Source organism: Harpia harpyja, chromosome 12 (genome assembly GCF_026419915.1).
Source record: "Harpia harpyja isolate bHarHar1 chromosome 12, bHarHar1 primary haplotype, whole genome shotgun sequence".
Lineage (NCBI taxonomy): Eukaryota > Metazoa > Chordata > Aves > Accipitriformes > Accipitridae > Harpia > Harpia harpyja.
In genome coordinates this window covers 21,274,587-21,295,640 of record NC_068951.1, presented here as the reverse complement: position 1 = coordinate 21,295,640, position 21,054 = coordinate 21,274,587, and the positions used below count along the sequence as shown (strand labels likewise).

Genomic DNA, 21,054 nt, shown 5'->3' with positions numbered 1-21,054 from the left:
ACATATTACTGCAGGGTTAGCAACCAAATGGAAGAAAAGGTGATTGGAAGTGCATGTAAAATGTCAGCATTAAAAATTATCTATGACATAACTGCTTCCAGTAGAGTTCTCAAGTACTTGTATTGATTTACTGCTCATTATACAATGATTGTGTGGGGGAAAGTTGGGGAATGGAATATATCTGGTAGTTGCAGCACAAATGTAAAGGTTCCCTTGGAATCGGAGATGGCATGCTAATAGGCTGTTGTTTGGAAAAGCTTTTTTTTAATTTGACTTACAAATAATAATATTATTTCTATATTATTTTAATTAATTTTTAATTTAATTATTATATTAATAAAATATTATTCTATAATATTTTTTAGGAATGTATTTTTTGTGAGGACAATATACAAAGCAATTTTTATACATCATATGATGAAGAAATCCATGAAATGGACCTTAATGAAATGATTGAAGACAGTGGGGAAAACAACTTGGTTTCCCTGAGTCAGGTCAATGAAGAACAAACATAGCCTTTGAGCCTGTTTTCACAGCTGCTTCAAAACTACAGTGATGATCCATAAAGGTTTTAATCTTGTATCCAGCAAGACGAATCCAGTTCATAAAAACAAATGTGTTTTTCTTGCTTTAGAAGAGTCATTTGTGAATGAATCTCTTTTTAAATGGTGGCAATCTCTTCCCAGTAAGGACATTGTTGAAGATGGTGTAGCTTTTCTTTAAAAAAGAAAGACTCCTATTTTGCACTTTTACATGCCTCAAGTATTTATAAACTATAGAAATGTTCATTGATGCCTACTGGTTTTTGTAGAGTGGGTTAATGAGTACTGAAAATCACCTTACGTACAGACAGTTCTTCAAGTCTCCTTTTGGTAATGATTCAGCGTTATAAATTGTTCTAGCAATTTTGCTTAGTGGCTCTTTAGCATTGTTCTTATTATTTGAAGTGGTCCAGCATAGTAGAAGAAATAACCTTCAAGCAAATAAATTCACACTTGCCCTTCTCATACCAGCTGATCCCATCTTCTTTTTTTCCTATAGTTTTGAATGTAGGAACCTTTTTTCTCTAAGAAATGTTGAACTGATTTTGTTAGGTGGTCTTTGGTTAAAATACTTATGTGAATGTGTAAGAAGGTATAGATGAGTGCTGACAACTTTGTAGCCTTTTATTTAAATGGACACTGCAATACTATGAACTGTTTACTACCTTGAAGCATCATTTATGAGAATTTATACACAAGAAATCTTCATGCTTAAAGATTTAAAAAACTAAGACCACGGAGGATGACTGTGTATGCTCCAGTGACTGTTAGACAAAGCTTGGTATGACTTTAACCTTTATTTCTGATTTGTTCTGTCAGGAGGTTGGCCATCAGTTTTTCCTGTGTGGCTAAACAAATATCAAACTTGTACGTGGCAAGAAAGGATTAGACACTTCTTGTCATTTGAAGATCTTATAAAAAATAATTGATTTTGAGAATAGTATTGACTTTCACTATATTTGAATTGCATAGTCTAAAACTTAGCGTGGCTGGAATCCTTTGCTGTCAAGGATTTAATTTCAATGCCTCTGAGATTGTATTGACTTGAATATGTGTACTTTATGTTCTTGTGCTGTTTATACATGTTGGATGTGGGAAGAGAACACAAGAGCAACTTTAATATGTTGGTTAGTTAAAGGACAGTTGGTTAGTTGCAGTATTGCTAGATGTCAGTTGTAGGTCTTGGGGTGAAAAACGTATGGAGAAATTCAATTAACTTTGATATGTTTGTCTTAAAATATTTTTCATGGAAAGCATTTTCTTTTTTATTAGGATAACATTTCTATTCACTGAAATTTAAGGTTATTTTAATTCTATAAAAATATTTCTCTTTGCCTATAAAGAGGATGTGAAGTTAGATCTGACACCACCAAAACCATGCAGAAGTGACTGGTATTTGCTTAGTGGAAGAAATAATTTGTGTAAAGTAATTAGTTATTAATTGGACAGTGTCATGAGGAAATTTGCATTGGAGACAGGTTCTGCAGATAGCAGAGTGTGTGAACTTGTGAAACAAGTAGAATAACCGTTTAAAAAATAAGTATCTTGAACGTAGTGTGAAACACTACCCAGCAAGATCTGATTCCTGTCTTTAATAGTTTAGCATGGTCAAACTTAAATATATGTAAATATAAACTGAATGAGAGATTTTAAAATGTTGGTGTTCAAGTCAAATGTATTAAATGTTTTAATCATAAATGGAACAGTGCAGCTATACCAACATATTAAAAATATTCCATTTTTACATGTAAACAGAAATAATTTTAATTGGACCAGGGTTTGGGAAAAATAAAGGCTTTATATAAAAGGAGTGCATCATAATTATACAAATTATTTTCAGGGACTCCTCAACCACTTTGAACTTCTTTGCTTTAGCATGCTTTTTTTTCTGGTTTTGTTTTGTTGGTGTGTTTTTTTTTAATTCTCATTTCCTTTTTTTTTTTCCCCAGTGACCATCTTGTAACCATAACTTAGTGAAAGGAAGAGAAAAGTATATTTAGAGCATTTTGTGGATGTGCTTACTTATGGACTTAATCTTGCATCCTTAAAGTGTTTGCATTTACAGGGTGGTATTAAAATATTTTCCTGTAACTTTAAATCTACATGCCTCCATTTATAGATAAGATTCTGAAGCTGTAATTTTTCCAAACTGTTGTAAGATGACTTATTTGTGATGACACTTTGTCAACATGTCAACAATGTTTTCTGTACACTGTGCAATATATTTTGGTTTTGCCACTTGTGACTAATTTTTATGACTTTGCTTTTTAGAAAACTGGTAAATAAAACAGATATATTTTTAGTTGCCTTTTTGTTCCTTGAGCCTTCTACTCCATGTAAGAAGCAAAAATATATGCATTACTGATAGTATGTGAAACTGAAAAACTTGCAAGCTGTTAAGTTAGTTGTGGCTTACTGTCCTGAAGTAAAATTGTTGCCAGCTTGTCTGACCTGTCAGTTTAGTGGTCAAATGGAAGATTGAAGCTTTATGTTGACTAGCCATTCAGAAAACATGTATAAATGTATTGCCTGGAAGAGCGTATGCAGCTGGGTTCTCTGTTTGTTGTTCAAAACCATCAGAAGACACATTGTCCTTTTTGCTTTGTTTAATGTCAGCTATGGGTACCTTTTCTCCTGCAGCCCTTTGTGGTTTTATACTGGTAGCTTAGAGGTGAAGAATTCCAGTTATGCTCCTTGAATTTGTTTTGTACAGTGATTATTAGTCTTCTGTCGTCGTGTGAAGTGTCATGTCTTCTGAAGATTGTTGAAACTCATCAAGCTAGTACGCTTCCCTGTTGATATTCTTGTTTTATACTCTGATGAGTGGAGAAAGTGGGGAGGCTTTAAGATTTCTATTTTATCACTTTGAGCAGTGATGTAGTTTAGTGGGTGTGGGATGCTACTTTGGACCGCCCCTCCAGTTTAGGAGGTACTCAGGTTATGAGACCCTCTTAGATCTTTTTTTCCATGACTCTGTTTTGAGAGGTTTGTGGGTTTTTTAAAACAGAACAAGCTAGTGCAAACTGTAGTTTGGTCATGAGGGACCCAGATATTTCTGTGAGCTGCAAAATCAAGGTGTTTCTGTACCACAAAACAGTTCACCGCACAGGTAAATTGCCTTCACACCAAGGGTAGAATTGTAGTATTGTGCACTCTGTTGTCAAGACGTGCATTTTAAAGCATGCTTGTTCAACACATCATCCAAGCTCCTTTGAAGTCTTCTGAATTGACCCTAAATACATGAGCAGTTCTGTGTTTGTGAAGTCTGAAAACACTTTTGTCCTAACAGCACCTTGGTTCCTTGCTTAGCTAAACATGCAGAGGAGAGATGTATTGATGAAGCAGTTGACAGAACTACAAATCGGAGTGTCATGCACATATACAGGCTATCTGTGCAACTCAGTAGAGAAGGTATTGTGCTAGCATTTGGATGTGAGTTTTGACAACTGATATATAACGTGGGGGGAACTAAAGTGCTGCTGATGCAATAAATTACCAGGTAATGTGTCACAGTTATTTCTGCTTCTGGTAACTTTTTGCAATCATAAATGTAATAAGAGTACAAGTTAAATGTGGTTTCAGGTATTCACATACTCCTCCTTGGTGATGTGCCTTCTGTCAGCTCTCAAAGATAATGGCTTGCTTTACATGCCAGAACTGTTGGGAGCAGTCTTTTGTTAGAGAGAGCTTCTCCCACCTCAGTAGCCCCTAGGCGTCACTGGTGTCCTATGATTATATTTGGCAGTTTTGCTACCCCTGTTTTTCCTCTATTCAGCTGCTTGTATTTTGGGGCTATTGAGTTTGCTATGACATTATTTAATGTAAAGGGAAAGATCTGTGTCTTGAATTTCAGATAAGATGAGGAAAATTCATAATGAAGGGCTGTTAGCCCAATGGTAGTGAATGCAAATACAAGCCTTGTGCTTGGGAAAGGGAAACAGACTACTGAAAAGCATCAGATTTTAGTCCACTTATTTGGAGTGGGGAAAAAAAAAGGTCTTACTGAGAATTAAGATCCTCGGTTGTTCTTCTGTCCCTTTAGCAAGGGTGGAAAGAACATAAGGCATTGATAAGCCTCTGACTCAACACGGTGAAATAACTTGCATGCTTCTGGCAAAGTGACAAACAGATGAGTTAAAAGGAGAATAATGTTTGTAGGTGTAACTTCCAGAAATTCCAGTGTTTACTTGCTCACTAGTGGTTAGGAGCTTGAGAAATATATTTGATTTATTGAACGAGGTAATGAACAGCTTATCAGCTCCTTTTACTTGGGGCTTTGGAAGAGGACAGTATTTTTAGGGGTGGTATACAAGGTGTATAACAACTTTGTCAGTGGGCTTCACTGGTGCAACTTCAAAAAAACCAAGCCAGAACAAAAAAAAACCAAAACCACCACCCCACCCCCCAAAAAAGGCAAAAAAACCAAAACCAAAACCCAACTTCTGCCAGGCCTCGTAAGTGGAAAAGAAGTATAAGACTCGGTAGAAACTGAGACAACTGAATTCTTTATCATGGGTATTTCTCTTGGCATCTGCTGGAAAAAAATTGGAGTTACATCAGGCTGCCATGTGCAATAGGAGTGTGCGTGATGGGGTTTCATTCTACAGTATTTCTGGCTCTGGATTATATCTAGTAGTTGCAGACAAAAAGAACCTGCTGTGGCAGTGCATGAATACTGTTTAACCTTAGTGGACAGTATGAAAGTATGAAAACAGTTGCTATTCACTAATAAAGAAAATGCTTTTTTAGCTAAAGAGCACATTGTGAAAGAGGTCCAATGTCCTGAGGCACGATGAAAGAGCAGTTCAGGTGGAAGACCCTTTGCTTCTAGTGTTACTCACAGGACATGTGTTTACACCTGTAAAAACAAACAAACAAAAAAAAACCCCACCACCAAAAACCCCCAACTGTTGTCAGCACTGGATTAACCAAGATGAGCAGGTGCTGTGGCATAGCTGTGATGCGTTTCCATTGATGGGTACAATGATTTCTGTGTAATACAGAATGGGGAAATTAGTAGTGAGACAGTTCTCAAGCACCTGCCACAGCTTGGGTAGATAGCTTGGTGGGGAGCTGTTACACCATCAGCCTTAGAGGGCCATACTACTTTGCACTTCATTTGTTCTTTTAACTAGACAAAAGGAGACAAATCTGAGGATGGATTAGAATTTCCTGGTATTCCAGGATTTGTCAAGGTGTGTTTCTGTAGTCTGTGTATTAAAACAATAAGATAGAATATATTTATTACCCACTTTAAATTATTACAATGGTCTAAGTAAATTGCTTGTGTTACTGTTGCACTGTCAACTTCAAAAATTCTACTTCTGTCCAAGAAAGTATTGGCTGTACTTTTTTTTTTTTTTTTTAAAACATGTTTGGCCATTGCTTGTTTAAGGTAAGGTCTACTGCTTTCCCTTCTGTTGTCACCAGCTGAGTCCCTTTGAAATTTCCTATGCCTTTTTGCATAGGGGAAACAAAAGAAAACCAGACCTAGAAACCAGAAAACCCAGGAACCCAATCATGCAAGTGCTGGATAAATTTAGGAAATGCATTTCTCTAGTTGGCTTTAATCTTTAATTTTCTTAGCTGCAGGAAGCCGAAGAAGGGTTGGGTGGCCTGTGCTTACCTCTGCTCCCATTTAAATGAGCACTGGGACTGGTGTGGCTCAGTTCTGCAGAGCCCTGTTGAGACAGACTCAGTTCCTTCAACTCCCTAGGTAAGAACCACATCCATGGTGTGGGTTGTACACAGGCATTTATACTAATGATTTAATCTGAACCATCTGTCCATTCTGTATGCTGTGACTTGTGCTCCTGCTGACTGCATCTCTCTAGCTTTTAAGTGTTTGCATTTTTGTTGGGAGCATGTACAAAATTACTGGAACCTATAAAGACTGAAGCCAATACATAAATTGGGTTCAGTGCTTTTCTTGTTCTTGTGTTGATAAACTTCTCCCATCTCCCCTAGCATCCAGTCTGAATTTTGAATACTGACAAATCTGTCTTCCTGTATTGTGGAAAACTGTTTTTTCATGGTTCAGTTGCATTTCTAAATTTGGTAAGATCAGAGGTTTATGATGAAAACGGTTAATTAGGTTGCAGACCAACTTCTTTGTGCTAAGTAATTAGGAATGGCAGTAGCTGCAACATGGAGGTACTGTTGCTTCTAGAGTCCTGAAATATGTATTTTGTTTCTGCAGCAAAACAGAATTCTAAGAAATAAAACAACATCTTTTTATTTTTCTCTTGCAGTGACAGAACGTGTGTAATTTACTATACCAACCAGTTTAGTTTAGTATCGGATGGTATTTTAAGTGAACTGTATTGTATTCTTTTATTGTGCAATGTAATAACTGTCTGCTAGAATTGTTTCTCTTCCTGTTTGGGCTAAATGAGGTTTTAATTTACTAAAAAAAAAAAAACCAAAAAAACCAAACCAAAACACAAACCTCCAGGAAATAATGGAATTGAAGAAAACAGTATGTGTCTGCATCAGGGCATGGAAAACCCAAGAATGACCTGAAACCCCCCTGGCTGCAGGATGATCTCCAGAGTGGCGTGGAAGGCTCGGTAACAGCCCTGGCCCTCAGACTGAGCTCCCTGCAAGCTCCAGGGCTGCTCTGCCTGTGCCTTCAGGCCCTCATACAGAGACTCAGTTACCAGCCTGGGGCTAAAAGCAGTGCATTTAAAAAACCATATGGTGTGACACAACGCAGAAAGGAGTGACAATGTGAAGAATGTGGCGTTCGGGAGTTGTTTCCAGGGTCTATATGCAGTTGTCTTTACAAGCCCGTCCTTTTTTGTGTTCTGAAGAGCTGCTGCCTGCCTGTGAATAGTGAAGACTTTGTCCCAGCTGCTCAGTGCAGGGCCGGGAGGGAAGGGGAGGATGGGGAGGAGTGCCTTCTGTTCAGATCTGATTTCTAGAAGATGCATGCCTCTTCCTAAACTCCACCTCCCTGCCTGCTGCTGCAGGCTGGAAGACTTTTGTTCCCTGTTGGTTGCCTTGAAGTTCTTTTGCCTCCCCTCCTTTCAGAGACAAATCCAAATATAAATGTATATATTTTACAGTTGTGTTGAAATTTGTAACTGCCAAAATCACATGGCAACAATGAAGGATTCTCACATCATGTGAAGAACTCGGAAATTCTCGCATTGTCTTTAGCTATGCATATAAGAAAAGATGGTTACCAAACTACTTTGAATGGAGGCTCCTAAAGCTTTGGATGTAGTCAGGCAGTGTATTTAATATTCTTTTAATAATAATTACCTTATATTACATGAGCAGTGAATGTAAATGAGATCGGCTATAAAGACCTGATTATGAAAGCACTTACGTACAACATTGTTTTATTAGTCCTACCAGTCCACCTAAAATCCCTTCCCTCTATGTACTCTGCCATTATGAGGTGATGCTTAAATCTTAATTTTAAAGAATAGAATTTTGGGGGATTTCTGGTTTGGATTTTTGAGGAAAATCTGTTTTGCTTTTGTGGGTTTTTTTGTTTTGTTTTGTTTTTTAAATTTTTCTGATAGTCTGTTAGCTAACAGCTAAGCAAAATAAAGGTGCCTATATCCTAATTTGAGTAAACCGTTTATAGTCTTGAATCAATTTCACAGCAGTGATATAAATTGAACCAGATTACATACTCTAAATGGTTTTACAGATTTCACTTACTGACAGAATTAGTTCCTTGAAGTGATATATGACTGCCTTTGTCACCTAATTTAGTGTTCATAGGCCTGTGAGGTTTATGGTGTTAACTTTTACTCATTATGCTGACAGCAGTGGCTTTACAGGTAGAGTCTTTCTGAATGTGACAGGATCAAAGGGTCCAAATGCTCAGGAAGTTGTTGAACAGTGACACTGCCCATAGTGCCTTCCGAGGGGACAAACTGAAGTAATGCAGAGGAAGGTCGGGATATCTTGGCCACCGTAATGTAAATCCTCCATGTGCCTGAATGAGCCAGCAGTAAATTGGGTCCAGGAAGTGCAGCACTGTGTTTCTAATGTGTTTTAAGAAGGGTCTATAAATGGAGATGGTATTTATCACCTAGTTGATTTATACAGTCTACCTTGCTTATTCAAGCATTTCCAAAGAAGGCTTTCAAAACTTTCAGATATAAAACTTGTTTTTCAATTGAGAGGAGAGTGTGAGAGAGAGAAATCTGTATTTGTTCTGCAGGAGCATTCGCAGGAGGATGGAGGCTAACAGCATTCCCCAAACTTTGCAGACTTCATCAACACACATAGTAGTGATGTGAAGTTGATTGCCAAAACCTACTGTGAGTAAATTGCTGTAATTAAATGTATCCACAGCCTTCCAAGCATTTTGTGTTCCATACCTCTAAGCCTGTTAGAGAAGACTAGGGTCAAACTGTAACACCTGGGCTTATATAGAGAAGGTGACAGTTTGCTGCTCTGGAAACATTTGGGTTGTTGCACTTTGGTTTGTGACTTTCATGAAAGAATTGCAGGAAGAGGATAATAGCACAGTCCCAAAGGGCACTGCCTCCTCTTTGAAATCACTTAACACTACCTTTTTAAAAATAGTTTTATCAACAGCAAAACACAATTTTATCTTTCTTTGGGTGAGATGTAGTGGCTCCTTGTCAGAGAATTTAAGAGATGAAGATGAATGTCTCTTGAGTCATGTTGATATTTGGACCTTGAGGAATAGTTCAGTTGAATGGAGACAGGGAGTTGTTAAAATACAGACACAAAAGGAACGCACAGTTCCTTTTAAATCTGTGTGCCTCCATGGGCTGTGACCACAACAAATGAGAAAGTTGTCAAAACAGGGAAGGTTGGAACTGCCCCATGTCTAGACAAAAAGAAGAGGAAAAAAAAAAAGGCGGGGGGGGGGGGGGAGAAAAAGTGATGTTTAGAGCTTTTGGCAAAAGAAGCTACAGCTGCAGAACCCAACCCCATGAAGGGCTGTGTTCACCTGGGTTCTCTGCTAAGCTACATTCCCGAATTGTCAGTGTCTTGGTACAGATCTGAACTCTGAAGTAACATTTAGAAACAGAGTCAAATCAAAATTATGTGTCTAGACATTTCAGATTTTGGTGTCTTTGAAAACCAAACCCCAAATAAGTAATTGGGCCATTTGAATCCATGTATGGTTTTATTCAGAGCAATGTATAACTTTGTCTAAACAGTTTCTTAATATTAAATGTTCTCTAAAACCAAAACCAGTAAGTAGAAAACAAGTAAAAAATGATACTCTTTTGTTTTGGGGGAAGGACAGGGGAAGTAGAAGCCCTTCCGCTTTTGAAGGTGTGTGTTTTTTATTTCTCACTGCTCAGATGCCATGGTTACAAGCACTATGGAAAACAAACCAGTGGCACCAGGTAGGCTCCCCGACTCTTTTCCAGCAGTCCTGATTTCTCTGCCCACTAGCGGGATTCTAACAGGAAATGGAGCGAGGCTGAACATTCGCGTTTCAGCAACGGAAAGGACCAGGTGTCAAAAACTTCTAATTTGGGCCAGAGAGCCGAATCCTCCCCATTAAATTGTAGGATTCTGCTACATTTCTAGGAGGAGTGTATTGTGAGCAACAGTTTTGTTTTGGTTTCTCTTCAATAAGAAAGGAAGGAAAGGTGAAGGCAACACACTTAGCTGGAGACGTCCCCACAAACTGATAGGTTTTCTTAGAATTGGTGAAAGGAATTGGGATCCACAGCTAAATCCCTTACTTCTTCCTTGGCCAACCATCACTGTTTTCTTGTGGCAAGGACCTCTTTGTTAAAGGTGATTGAATGTGTTGAATGATTATGTGGTGACTGTCTGTATATGCTGTATTGTAAAAGTAACCAACAGTAGGATTACCAGACTAAAGAGTCAACCTCTTTGTGTATACAGGATTTAAAAGTACTTGGTGTGGTATCTGATGTATTCAAGGAGGGAGGTAATACTTGAGAATTCCCTTGGTATTGCTAGCACTGCAAGGATCCGTTTTCCCAAAGTAGGCAGGCAGTATGGTTGGAAGCATGCTGTTTGGGAGCAAAATGGGAAGAACAAAAAACCCACAACCAAACCAATAAAATGCTTGAATGCATGTAACTTTTCTTTCCTGATCTGTATTTTACACGACACTGATTTTATTTGTTTGTTTGCATATTTCATTTCCCATCTGGGCTATGTCATTCACCTCTATTAATTTAACATGCATGTGTGTGGCTGAGTCAGAGTGGTCATTGCTAGGCTGGCCAAGGAGAACTTGTCTCTGAAGTGTTCAGGGCTGGATGGAACTTAAAAAAACCTGTTTGGGTGACCAAATAAAGCAAGAAGATAGGGCATATGCATCTGTCATTCACTCTAGATACATCAATGCTTGCTATTTATGGAAAACCTTAGTGTTTCACTCAATATCTGAGTCTCATAATATTTTAGCGATAGGAGACTTCAGAACATAAATTTTGAGGAGGCTTTTCTCAGCTGACTTTGCCAGTTAGGCAATAAAAACCCTACCTTGAGAGACATGTGACCAGTTCTTCATTAATGTAATTATGGAATTAAATCTGGACTGCATGAATAGAGGATGGAGGGAGGAGTGTCTGGTGGCAGACTCCATCCTAGGAAACGGAGAAGCCTTTGCTTGCTTTGAGTGTACTTACTTGCATCTCATGTATAATTCAAATTAAAGCACAAGAAGCCACTGGCTACATTCAATTCCTACAACTGGCAGCAAGAGCCTGGATTTCAGGGAAGACTTGACAGTTTTGAGAGATGAGGAAATGCTCTGGCCTTACAGATTCATTCTCCCTCTTAGTCTAAATGAGAGTTCTTCACTGTAGTCCCCTTCCTTTTTTCCTCTGGCAATAGGAAAGTTTCATCAGCTCCTTTGCAGCATTTCCCCCCTTGTATCTGTGGTACAAATTGATTGATTATAACAGCTGTAAATTGCTGTGTAACTGTATAAATCCATAAAAGATGCAGACAATTTGTTGGCAAATTCTCCTTTTATCTCCTCTTCCGCCCTCAAAAAACCCTGAGATAATGCTTCTCCCTTCTTTGTGAAGCCTTGCTAGAACTATACAAGAGTGAAATGTTATTGATTGTTGTTATAACAACTGGAGCTATGATATTTTCATTGCATCTCTTAAATTTTTTTTAAAAATAAATGAATTCCAAGGTGTTAAAGCAAACAGATAGATTACTACTTGCCCTCCCTAGAAATGCAGCCAGTAGACCTTCTAGCAAAAAGCCGAGGTGAGAATATGTGTGTGTTGTTTTGCTGGTGGTTTTTTTTTTGTTTTGTGGTGGTGGGGTTTTTTTGTTTTGTTTTGTTTTTTGTTTTGTTTTGTTTTTAAAGTGTTCAGGGAGTAGATTATAATTTCACAAATAGAGGAGTGGTGCTTCTGGGAAGGAATGGGGATGGGAACAGACTCCTAAGCACAGGGCATCAGGATCTTGGGTTGTCACATTGTATTTTGAAGACTCTTTGTCACTCGAGTTTTCGAGCCTTGGAATGATGTTCTGGTTCAGTGTTGGCTGAAAGGATGTGAATCATTTTTCCTGCTTCCTGCAGCAATTGAAAGTGCAGTCTGTCCTGCTGTTACTGAGTCACCCTGACTGGCTGTGCTCTGTGACAGCCAGTGTGGTCACCGCTAAGCAGCCAAGTGCTGCTGATAACACACCGCAGCAGAAAAGCAGCTCCATAGACCTGTTGGTTTGCTTGGTTGTCCCTGTCATCCGCATGATAGTGCTGCTCTGGGCAGCTGCTTCGGTGCATCTGCACAGTGCATGTAAGGTATGATGTGGGAGTAGTTGTGCCCTTTGGGTCTTATAACCCTCTTTTTGAGAGCAAGCACATTTGGGAGCTTTCCAAATTATGTGTCACTTCATACAAAGCTTTCCAGGAACTAGAGGACATCCTAGGCGCTCTGTACAGGCATCCCAAAGCTCCTGAGGAGCATGTCATTTCTTACTTATATGTTGCTGTCGTGGACTTCTCTGAGAACCTGTGTTGGTTTATTAAGAAACTGCTGGTTCAGTGGAGGGGTTAATGAATTGGGAGGCTTGCAGCTGCTGTGAGAGTAGCAGCTACTCAGTAGAGATTTGCTCCAGAATCCTAGATTTTGGTAAGAAGCTGTGCACTCCCTCTGCCTGGATGGCAGGATTCAATTACACTTGTTTTCTGACCGGTTAATCCGCTCCTATGAAGGGTAGAAAGAACCTGGACCAGGCTCAGATGCATGTCATGTAGACTTGGACTCCTGGTACTCTGCAGGCGTCTGCTTGAGGGTCTGTTGAGCGGGAAAGGAATCAGTGTATGTTGTTTTGGAAAGGGGCAATGGGTGGGTAGATACCACCCATGTTGGGGGTCAGCTATCAGTAATGAAGATACCCTTGTTTAATGAAGGATGGTCATAAATACCAAATAGCATTTGCAGGCCCAAAGGAGGCAAATGTGCTGGAAACCTGTGTGATTCAGGCCTTGGTGAGGAATATGGGTGCTGTGAACAACCTATCCCAGTTGGTGGAAAAGTTTAATGGGGCTGATAATGGAGTTGATGTGTCTCTTCTGGGCTTTTTGCCCCCTTCTCAATCTGTGGAACACCGATTGCAAAGGCTGTTGCATGGTGACAGTAGAAGGGGTTTTATAGTGATTTTGCTTAGCACAGGTTGGTTCTGGTGAACTCAGGATAGGGAGAATGAAATTCTAAAGTTTTACTAGTGTGCCTCTCAGTCATGGAGAGTCCAAACCCCAAAACGCAGCAAGGCTTCCAAAGGGGGCCACTAGAAGCTGAAACCCAATTTGAAACATATCTGAGTGGATACGGAGGCTCCTGGTGATGCCCAGTCATTTCCCTTTCCTCTCAATGGGCACATCATTTTAAGGATACTTTAAAGTGTGCCTCTTTGGTGGTGATTTTAAATTAGGCTGCTTTGCTTTGTACTTAAATGGTCTAGGAGCTTTGCAGAGTTCAGCTAAGGGTGAATGAATCTGGGCAATTCCTGAAGCTATCTGAAAACATATGTTTGAAGATGTCCTGGTCTGCACTTTCCCAGATGCAAAGAAAACTACTCACAATGCTTTCAACCTGTATTTTAGCCTGAGATCAATGTTAAAACTAAAAAACCACAAATTGCGGTAATTTTATGCTTACGAAATCTAAGGCCAGAACGGATCAGCTAATATAACTGCTTGTATGTTGTTGTTTTACTAAGTAGTTTTTGTTTGTATCAAAGAACTTGTATTTGCTTCTGGAAAGATACTCTGTCTCACTTGACCTGATGACATTAAGAGAAAGGAAATTCATGGCTTCTTCCAGTGTCTAATTTCAATCTTTTTCCTTCTAATTTCAACAGCTTGGACCCACTATCTAGCTCTTGGTATTTAAGGCTCTACTTCATTGGATTAAAAGACTTTTTGAACCCATGACCTCCTCAGCTGGTGAGTGAGCAATGTAACTTATGTATAATATAACATATGCAGTATAACTAATCAAATCACCCTCAATCATCATCTTGTTTAACTAAATTAAGCTTAAAGTCTCCTGCTGTAAGGTGTATTTTCATGTTTGAATGTGTTCTGCACCAGCTTTGATTTTTTTTTTTTAACCTTCTTAAAATGCAGTGCAATGAATTGCACTTGCTGGAAACAATAATGAAATGCTAATGTTGTATAGGGACCTAAAAATCCCATGGAAGGATAGAGACTATTTTTTTCCCCTTTTCGTTTTCTTTAGCTTAGCTCATGCAGAAGCTTGAGAGGCTTAAAGTGCACAATTTAGTGACACTATCCATTTAGATAACTGTGGACTCAGGAAATCTCTATAAGAAAGAGTATAAATGCAACTTGGAACCAGGCATCTCATGCAAGAAAGTAAAAATGTCTTAGGGAGCAGAGGAAGGATAGACTTCTATTTAAGACAGCCGGATTAGTGGATTGTTGGGATCCTTGAGTCTTCCATGTGCTTCCTGCATGACCTTGTTCAAACCATTGCACCCATCTGTAGAGCAAGAAGATGTTCTCCTCCTGGGTCCCATCCATACTGGCTTGCGTGTTTCTGTGATCCAAGGGAGCATGGTCCAAGCCATGGCTAGCGGGGCAAATTCAGCAGGAGACGTGCTGGTTGGCCCGGTGGTTTTCATCACTGGAGAAAAGAAAGAGCTGCCTGGGCAAAAGTCTCTGTGTGTTCCAAAAGCTGAACACCAGATTTGTAAAACCCACGTGTCTGCACCCATGTCTTTGCAGGGTGGAGGACGGGCTGGAGACCTGCTTCTGTGTGTGTGCGTGCACAGCTATGCTTGGAGATGGGCCCATAAATTGGAAAAATCCTGAAACTGGGCTCCAACTGCTGGAGATGTCAAGACTGGTTGGCTCCTTGGGGATGTTATCTGTGAAGACTTTACCATAATGTGGCAAGGCTCTGGATGCCAGGATTAACCAACACTCATCCCAGCACACTTCTCGGAAATAAATCCTCCTTTTTTGTGACTTGTTTCAATAATATTCTGCGAATGACAGCATTTTGGATGGTAAGAAATGTAAGCTCTCTGTGTTACAGACAGGAATGAACTGTCTGCTTAGCAGAAATTTCCCTCATGATGTCTGCGTGCATCCCCTAACCCTACTGCTGAGGGCTGGACTGAATTTTTATTCTTGTTTTATTTTTTAATTGGAATAGAAACTGAAACATTTATTTATTTGGAGAGGAAAACTCTGTAGAGAGCTACATGATACTTTCTAGTCAGAGGCAAAGGAAGATGTAAGCTGATTTGGACAACGTGAAAGCTTGATCTTGCCTCCTGGCCAGAGGGCTCTGACAAAAAACCTAGTATGTGTTGCCAAGAGGTTAGGAGAAGATTTGAGCCGTAAGTCCTCCCCATTGACCTGGTCTAACAAGGAGCAGTTTTCCCCTGCAACAGGTGTGAGTGATTGACATGCAAAGAGATGTGAAAACGAGCCCTTCTTTCTATTCTTCAACAGCATATCAAACGAGAGTCCTCCTGTTAGTGTGCTGCTCCTCTCTCCTTTTACAAGGCAGTGCACTGTCAGATCAGATAGTCTGTTTGTATGACTTTGGAATGGAAAAGAATAAAGGCAGTTTCTATAAAGAAGGACTTGAAAAGGCTTCACTGGTTTTTCATCAGAGCTGCTGGAAACCTTCCTTTCCCCCTGCTGTCCCTTCCCCCGTCCCACCCCTGAAATGCTCACCTCTTCCTGCCTTTGTCAGGGAAGTGTCAGATTTGACACCTTTGCAGTAAGGTACAGAAATGCAAATGGGGAAATCCAGCAACACCTAATCAGAGGATGTAAACTTTCTGTGAACCTAATTTGTGGATTTAAAAAAAAAAAAAAAAGCCATATTGCTAACACGTTTCTAAAATGCTTTTGACACTTTTTAGAAAACTCCTAGTTGTACTGCTTTGACCCGGCTTTTTCTTTTCAGCTAATACGGGACTACAAGTGCACAGGGGAGAGGCCTATTACTCCTCTGCTGTGGCTCTTCCAAACCATCCCAGCTTTGGGAGAGCAGCTGGCCAGGCAGCTGTGGCCAGCAAGCTCACAGCCCCTCTGCCTCTTTCCTTCTGCAGCAGCGCGGATGGGATGTGCCCAGGTCTCCAGCTGTTGCGGCAAGATGTGCAGGGAGCTCTATGGGCCCACCGGCCTGTGAGGATTACCCTGGGTGTGGGAAGCGCAACAGCACTTGCGGCAATATACACAGGAATGGGAAAGGGAGAGCAGGTAAATGGGGAAGGCCAGCTTTAGCTCTGATTCTCCAGGGCCAGTACAGGAAAAGTTAAGCAACACATCTACAGTGCTGCTTAGCAGAGACGACTTTGCTGCTAGCCCACCCCACATCCACTGCTGAACCAAAGCTGGCACTTCTGTGTTGTCTCTTGGCTGTGTTTCTGTCACTGAAGTGTCAGGATTTGCACTTTCCTTCACAGGAGCGTTACAGAAGAGCCCTAACCTGGGGGTCTTTCATCTCATGGAAATGAAGCCAAGCCAAGCTGCCTCCAGTTTTCCTGCAGCAGCAGAGAGGCTGGAGCGGCTGCACCAGCCCAGGATCAACCCTGGATGTCACACCTGAAGATGGCCAGCTCAGGCAAGTGTCTGCAGCCTAATGCTGCTGTGCGTGCATGCTGTTGTGAGCCACAGGCTGGGCTGTGGCTGCTGTTGTTGTGTTAAGGAAACGGGCTGTGGCTTTACCTCCTTCTTGAGAGCACCTTACAGAAAGGGGTGTTTTCTGGATGTTAAAAGCAAGGGGCTCTGTCTTAGTGTAGTAGGGTGACACTATACATCACAGTGTATGTGAACTTGCCTTGGTGATTTTGTTGAGGTATTGTTATCTGGGCTAATTTAAGCAGAAGCGGAGAGCGAAGTAGCAAATAATACATGATAGCTGGGGAAAGTAGCTTTACAAAAATAAACCTGGCCTTGCGCTAGGGCTAGAGAGGTGCAGGCTCAGTCCGAAAGGTCATCTTGTGTGTAGCGTTGTTACTTTTAGTGCAAGTGTCCCAGGCTGCTCCTTCATTTACACTTCAAAATGCTAACCTCCCTCCCTAAAGCAGAAAGGTCACTACAGCAGCTCTCACCTCCCTTGCTCAGCTGGTTTTTGTCCTTCTCCCTCCAGTTCAAAGGGAATTTAGCACAAAAGGGGATGAGAAGAACCAAACAAAGCTGATGGCCATCTCTGAGTAAGAACACCCACCTCAGTTAACTTAAAGAAAATTACAAAGGAGAAGTCTTATGAGTATCTTAGTTTCCATTTTTATTATTCCATAGGGTTGTTAACAGTTACATGTCTAGTCCCTCGGTAGTTAGATTGCTTCCTTTCTTGCTTGTTCTATGTTTGGGAACTTCCATGTATTAAGTAGCTGTACAATCCTTTTTGTTTTCCTCTTTACAATGACAGCTCTCTGAAAGGTACTATCACAGCACAAATAACCTGGCATCTTCCAAAAGTAGGAACAGGGGAAGTGTCAAACCTCACGTACAAGAATGCTGAGGATCCCCCCCAGCCCCTTAGAAACACTTTTTTAATTTTAGAGAATACTTTCCAAATCCATTGCACACTCTATTCAACTTTGCATTCAAGAGGAAAAAAAAACCCAAACAAAACAAAAAAAACCCCAAACCGAAACAACTTCAGACAACCAAAACAAAACAACTCACCAGACCCAACCCCCCTGTGAAGTCATGCCCCAGGACAGGATTTGCCTAGTGCTTCTGAAGCTAGGACTGTAGATGTATGAGCAGCACCTTCAGTGGCAGATCAAGTAGCTTAGGTTTGAGACTGGCATCCAGATAAATTAGCCCAGAAATCCGTGGCCCAAGATCAACCTTAACCAGCATGACCTTGCTCACTGCAATAACTTCAATGTCTTCCAAACAAAAGGAACATTTGAATTCCAATACTTGAGCTAACAATGCTTACTACAAGAATTAAGTGCTTAATTACCAGCATTGTTTCCACAATATATACATACTTTTGTTAATACTTAACAATAGGGGACTACATTTTTAATTTTTTAAACCGGTTAGAAGTGCATCACACTCCACAATACATGCAGTCAGTTGTGAATTCAGTATTTTTTTTTATTAAAGATTAAAAATAAAAAAAATTTGACGCCCTAATATACATAAAGTCACAAAAAACTCAAATGTGCTAAAAGCAAAATGTGCGTAAAGACACTCATTTCTAAAAGGCACCCTGCCACCAAAGTCTTTTACCTGTTTGTCTAATTCCACCAGGTTTCTAGTTTTCTCCTCCTTCACTGAAGGTGAGACTCTAGACTGCTACCGAGTACAGATGCTAACCACACCAACCCCTTTCAGGGATCTTTGCTATCACTAGAACACTTAAAACTGTGCATGCAAACTTAACTCAAGCTTCTCATGGAGTTAACCATCAGGATTTAAAATGCAGAAGGGCTTTTTCTTTAAAGAAAAAGGTAATTATATTTGGGCCACTTACAAGGGCCAAGAGAAAGAGACAGGGTTATAAAATAACTGCTGTGTATCCACCCAAGAGCTTTGCTACTAAAAACCCACTCCCTCCTCCCCCCTGCCCCAACCTCTGGTAAAAACAACCCCTAAAGTTACAAAATGTCACACACGCAAGCGCGTGCACACACACACACACACACACACACACACACAGATGAAATGTTAATGCGCTTAGCTATTAGCCTGTCAGGGCATGACAGCGTAAGAGTGCCATTGATGCAGTCCCGAAACGCAGCGACGCCAGCTGCACGCGCACTGGCAGTCCCTGGCGCTCCTCGGAGGGCTGCAGGGGAGTGCGGGGCCCAGCTGCTCTCCCCGCTAGGTACATCGGTGTCGACTCCCGCATGCTCCTCCATTACCAGGGTCTCCACATCGATTTGGGTAAGCCGGGTGAAGGCAGGCCGCGCGTCCGGGAAGCGTCCAGTCCGACGGTGGTGGTCTGGCCCGGCTCGGCCTCTGCCTCGTCCGAGTCGGAGCAGGTGTCTTCGCTGGGGGAAGGCGAGGGTGCCGAGGCAGGGAGAGCCAGGCCCAGGGAGGCCTCGGCCGCCGGGGCCAGCACCTCGCTGCTGGGCCAGGGGCCGAGGGCGGGATCCGCCAAAACGTCCGCGATCAAGTCCGGGAAGCCGCCCTCGTTGAGCGGCATGGACTCCAGCAGGTGGTTGAGCAGCTCGGCGGCCGTGGTGGCGTCGATGCCGGGGCAGCTGGAGACGAAGGTGTGCACCTCGTGCATGCACTGGATGTAGCCGGCAGCGAAGCGCTCGCTGGCCTCGCGGTGCAGCCGCCCGCCCTCTGCGCCGCGGGAGACAGAGAGGGGAGCGGCGTGAGGCGCGGGCCGGGCCGGCCCCCCGCCGCCGCCGCCCCGCCGCCGGCACTCACCGAGGGAGCGGCGCTCTAGCACGGCCTGCACCCGCCGCACCGTCAGCTCCAGCACCTCCGCGTTCTCCAGCTTCGCCTGAAACTGACCCGGGGCCGCCGCGGCCGTCAGCACGGCCCCGGGCCCCGCCGCCCGGCCCGGCCCCCGCCCCGCCGCCTCACCTCGCTGTCGGCCAGCAGCAGCCGCAGCTCCTGCAGGCTCTCGTTGATCCGCGCCCGGCGCTTCTTCTCCACCAGCGGCTTCCTCGTCTGCGGGGACAACAGCGCCGTCAGCCTGCCGCCCGCCCGCCCGCCCGCCCGCCGCGGCGCCCCTGCGGCTCACCTTCCTGTCGGCCCTGGCCTCCGCGCAGTCCTCGTCCCCCCGCGGCGGGCGGCCCTTGCCGGGCCGGAAGGAGGGCGCCATGGCGCGGCGCGGCCCGGCGGACCCGCGCTGCGCGCCGCTCCGCTCCGCTCCCCTCCGGCGGCCGGGCTCCGCGCCGCTCCCCGCCCCGCGCCGCCGTACTTATACCCTCCGATTTGCATGTCAATGAGCCCATTGGCCGCGCCGCGCGGGCAGCCGCCGGAGCGTTGGCCGAACGGGCCAATGGAAGGCGGGCGCTTTGTCTGCGCCGGGGCGGGGCGAGGCGAGGGGGGCGCGCGCCGCCGAGCCTGCGGTTCGCGTCAGCCGCCGCGCTGCCCGCCGGCCCCCGCCGGCATTGTTAGGCGGGCACGGCCCCGCCGCCTGGGCCGGGCCACCCTCCCGTCGTTCCCCGGGGCTTGTCGCGGCCCGGGCAGCAGCGCGGAGGCTGGCAGGGCCCGGGGGGGGGGGCTGGGGAGGCGACGTGCCCCCCGCCTGCAGCGTGGCAGGGCCCGCTGCGGCCTCGGGGGCACGTCCGTCACCTTCAGTAAAACCGCCCCAAACCCCAACCCTCCACCGCTTGTGGGTTCAAAAGCCTTGGAAAAAGGCGGGGGGCGGGGGGGGGGGCAGCGAGCACGCTTCGTTCGTCAGCCGGAGCACGAGCTCAGGGTTGTCGGTGCCCCTCGCTGCCGGCAGCGCCTGCGGTTGCGGCTGTGGCGGGGACAGCCGGGCGTCGGCGACGACGCGGGCGTGAAAGAGGCCGATTTGATCCCAGAGCGCGAAACCGGCTGGGCCCGAGCACGCACAACTGACGACGGATCTGGTCGTCTTGTCCTGCCCCCGTCCAAATGGACGGGGAGGCTTTTAAGCCGGGCCCTCTCGCGACCGGGCGGGGATCGGGTGCCTGCCCGGGACGAGGCGCTCGTTTCAGGCCGCGTTCACGCACTGCCGCTGTTGGGCCGTCGGCCGAGACGAGGCCGTGCAGCCCTTCCCCAGCCCGGGGGGGCTGCTCACCCGCCTGGTGGCCGCGGGGCGGTGGGCCCCGAATGCTCGGTGCTGTCCCTGGGCGCGTCGCAGCCCTCCGCCTCCCTTGGCTGAAAGAGCCGGGCAGGCCAGCTTTGTGCGGGTAACTTGATGCTGATGACAGTTGGCAGCTGCAGTTCCCCCGGCAGACTGAGGCAAATAAAAGCATTAGGGCTCGTCCCCGAGGAGAGCGACAGGTGTTCGCTCCCGCTCCTTTGTTTCTCTCCTTTTATTCTCCTCGCTAATGCATGTCATATTTTTACCACCCGAGGAAACGGGAGATGCGTCCCCCTGCTTGAATGGGCATCGCCGGC

General features: G+C 43.9%; 2 protein-coding genes and 1 long non-coding RNA gene across 16 annotated transcripts in view; 2 read left to right on the top strand and 1 right to left on the bottom strand.

Moving 5' to 3' along the window:
* PER2 (period circadian regulator 2) overlaps positions 1 to 2,844 on the top strand; it is a 51,715-nt gene extending 48,871 nt beyond the window's left edge. For all 14 annotated transcript variants that reach the window (XM_052802968.1, XM_052802974.1, XM_052802970.1 and 11 more), the window contains one exon: positions 366 to 2,844. In XM_052802968.1, the coding sequence (XP_052658928.1) occupies positions 366 to 515 (150 nt within the window). In that variant the 3' untranslated portion in view covers positions 516 to 2,844. The remainder of the gene's footprint in view (positions 1 to 365) is intronic.
* Positions 2,845 to 12,010: 9,166 nt separating this feature from the next.
* On the top strand, positions 12,011 to 15,615 carry LOC128149118 (uncharacterized). Its single transcript, XR_008237538.1, has 3 exons — positions 12,011 to 13,694; positions 13,857 to 13,941; positions 14,746 to 15,615. It is a non-coding gene; the product is annotated as an uncharacterized LOC128149118 (long non-coding RNA).
* Positions 15,616 to 17,245: 1,630 nt separating this feature from the next.
* Positions 17,246 to 19,828, bottom strand: HES6 (hes family bHLH transcription factor 6). Its single transcript, XM_052804609.1, has 4 exons — positions 19,703 to 19,828; positions 19,543 to 19,629; positions 19,384 to 19,465; positions 17,246 to 19,296 (listed from the first exon to the last, which is right to left on the bottom strand). Exons 1-4 carry the CDS (start codon positions 19,781 to 19,783, stop codon positions 18,863 to 18,865), a joined length of 684 nt encoding a protein of 227 aa, XP_052660569.1. The 5' UTR covers positions 19,784 to 19,828; the 3' UTR covers positions 17,246 to 18,862.
* Positions 19,829 to 21,054: the final 1,226 nt, after the last annotated feature.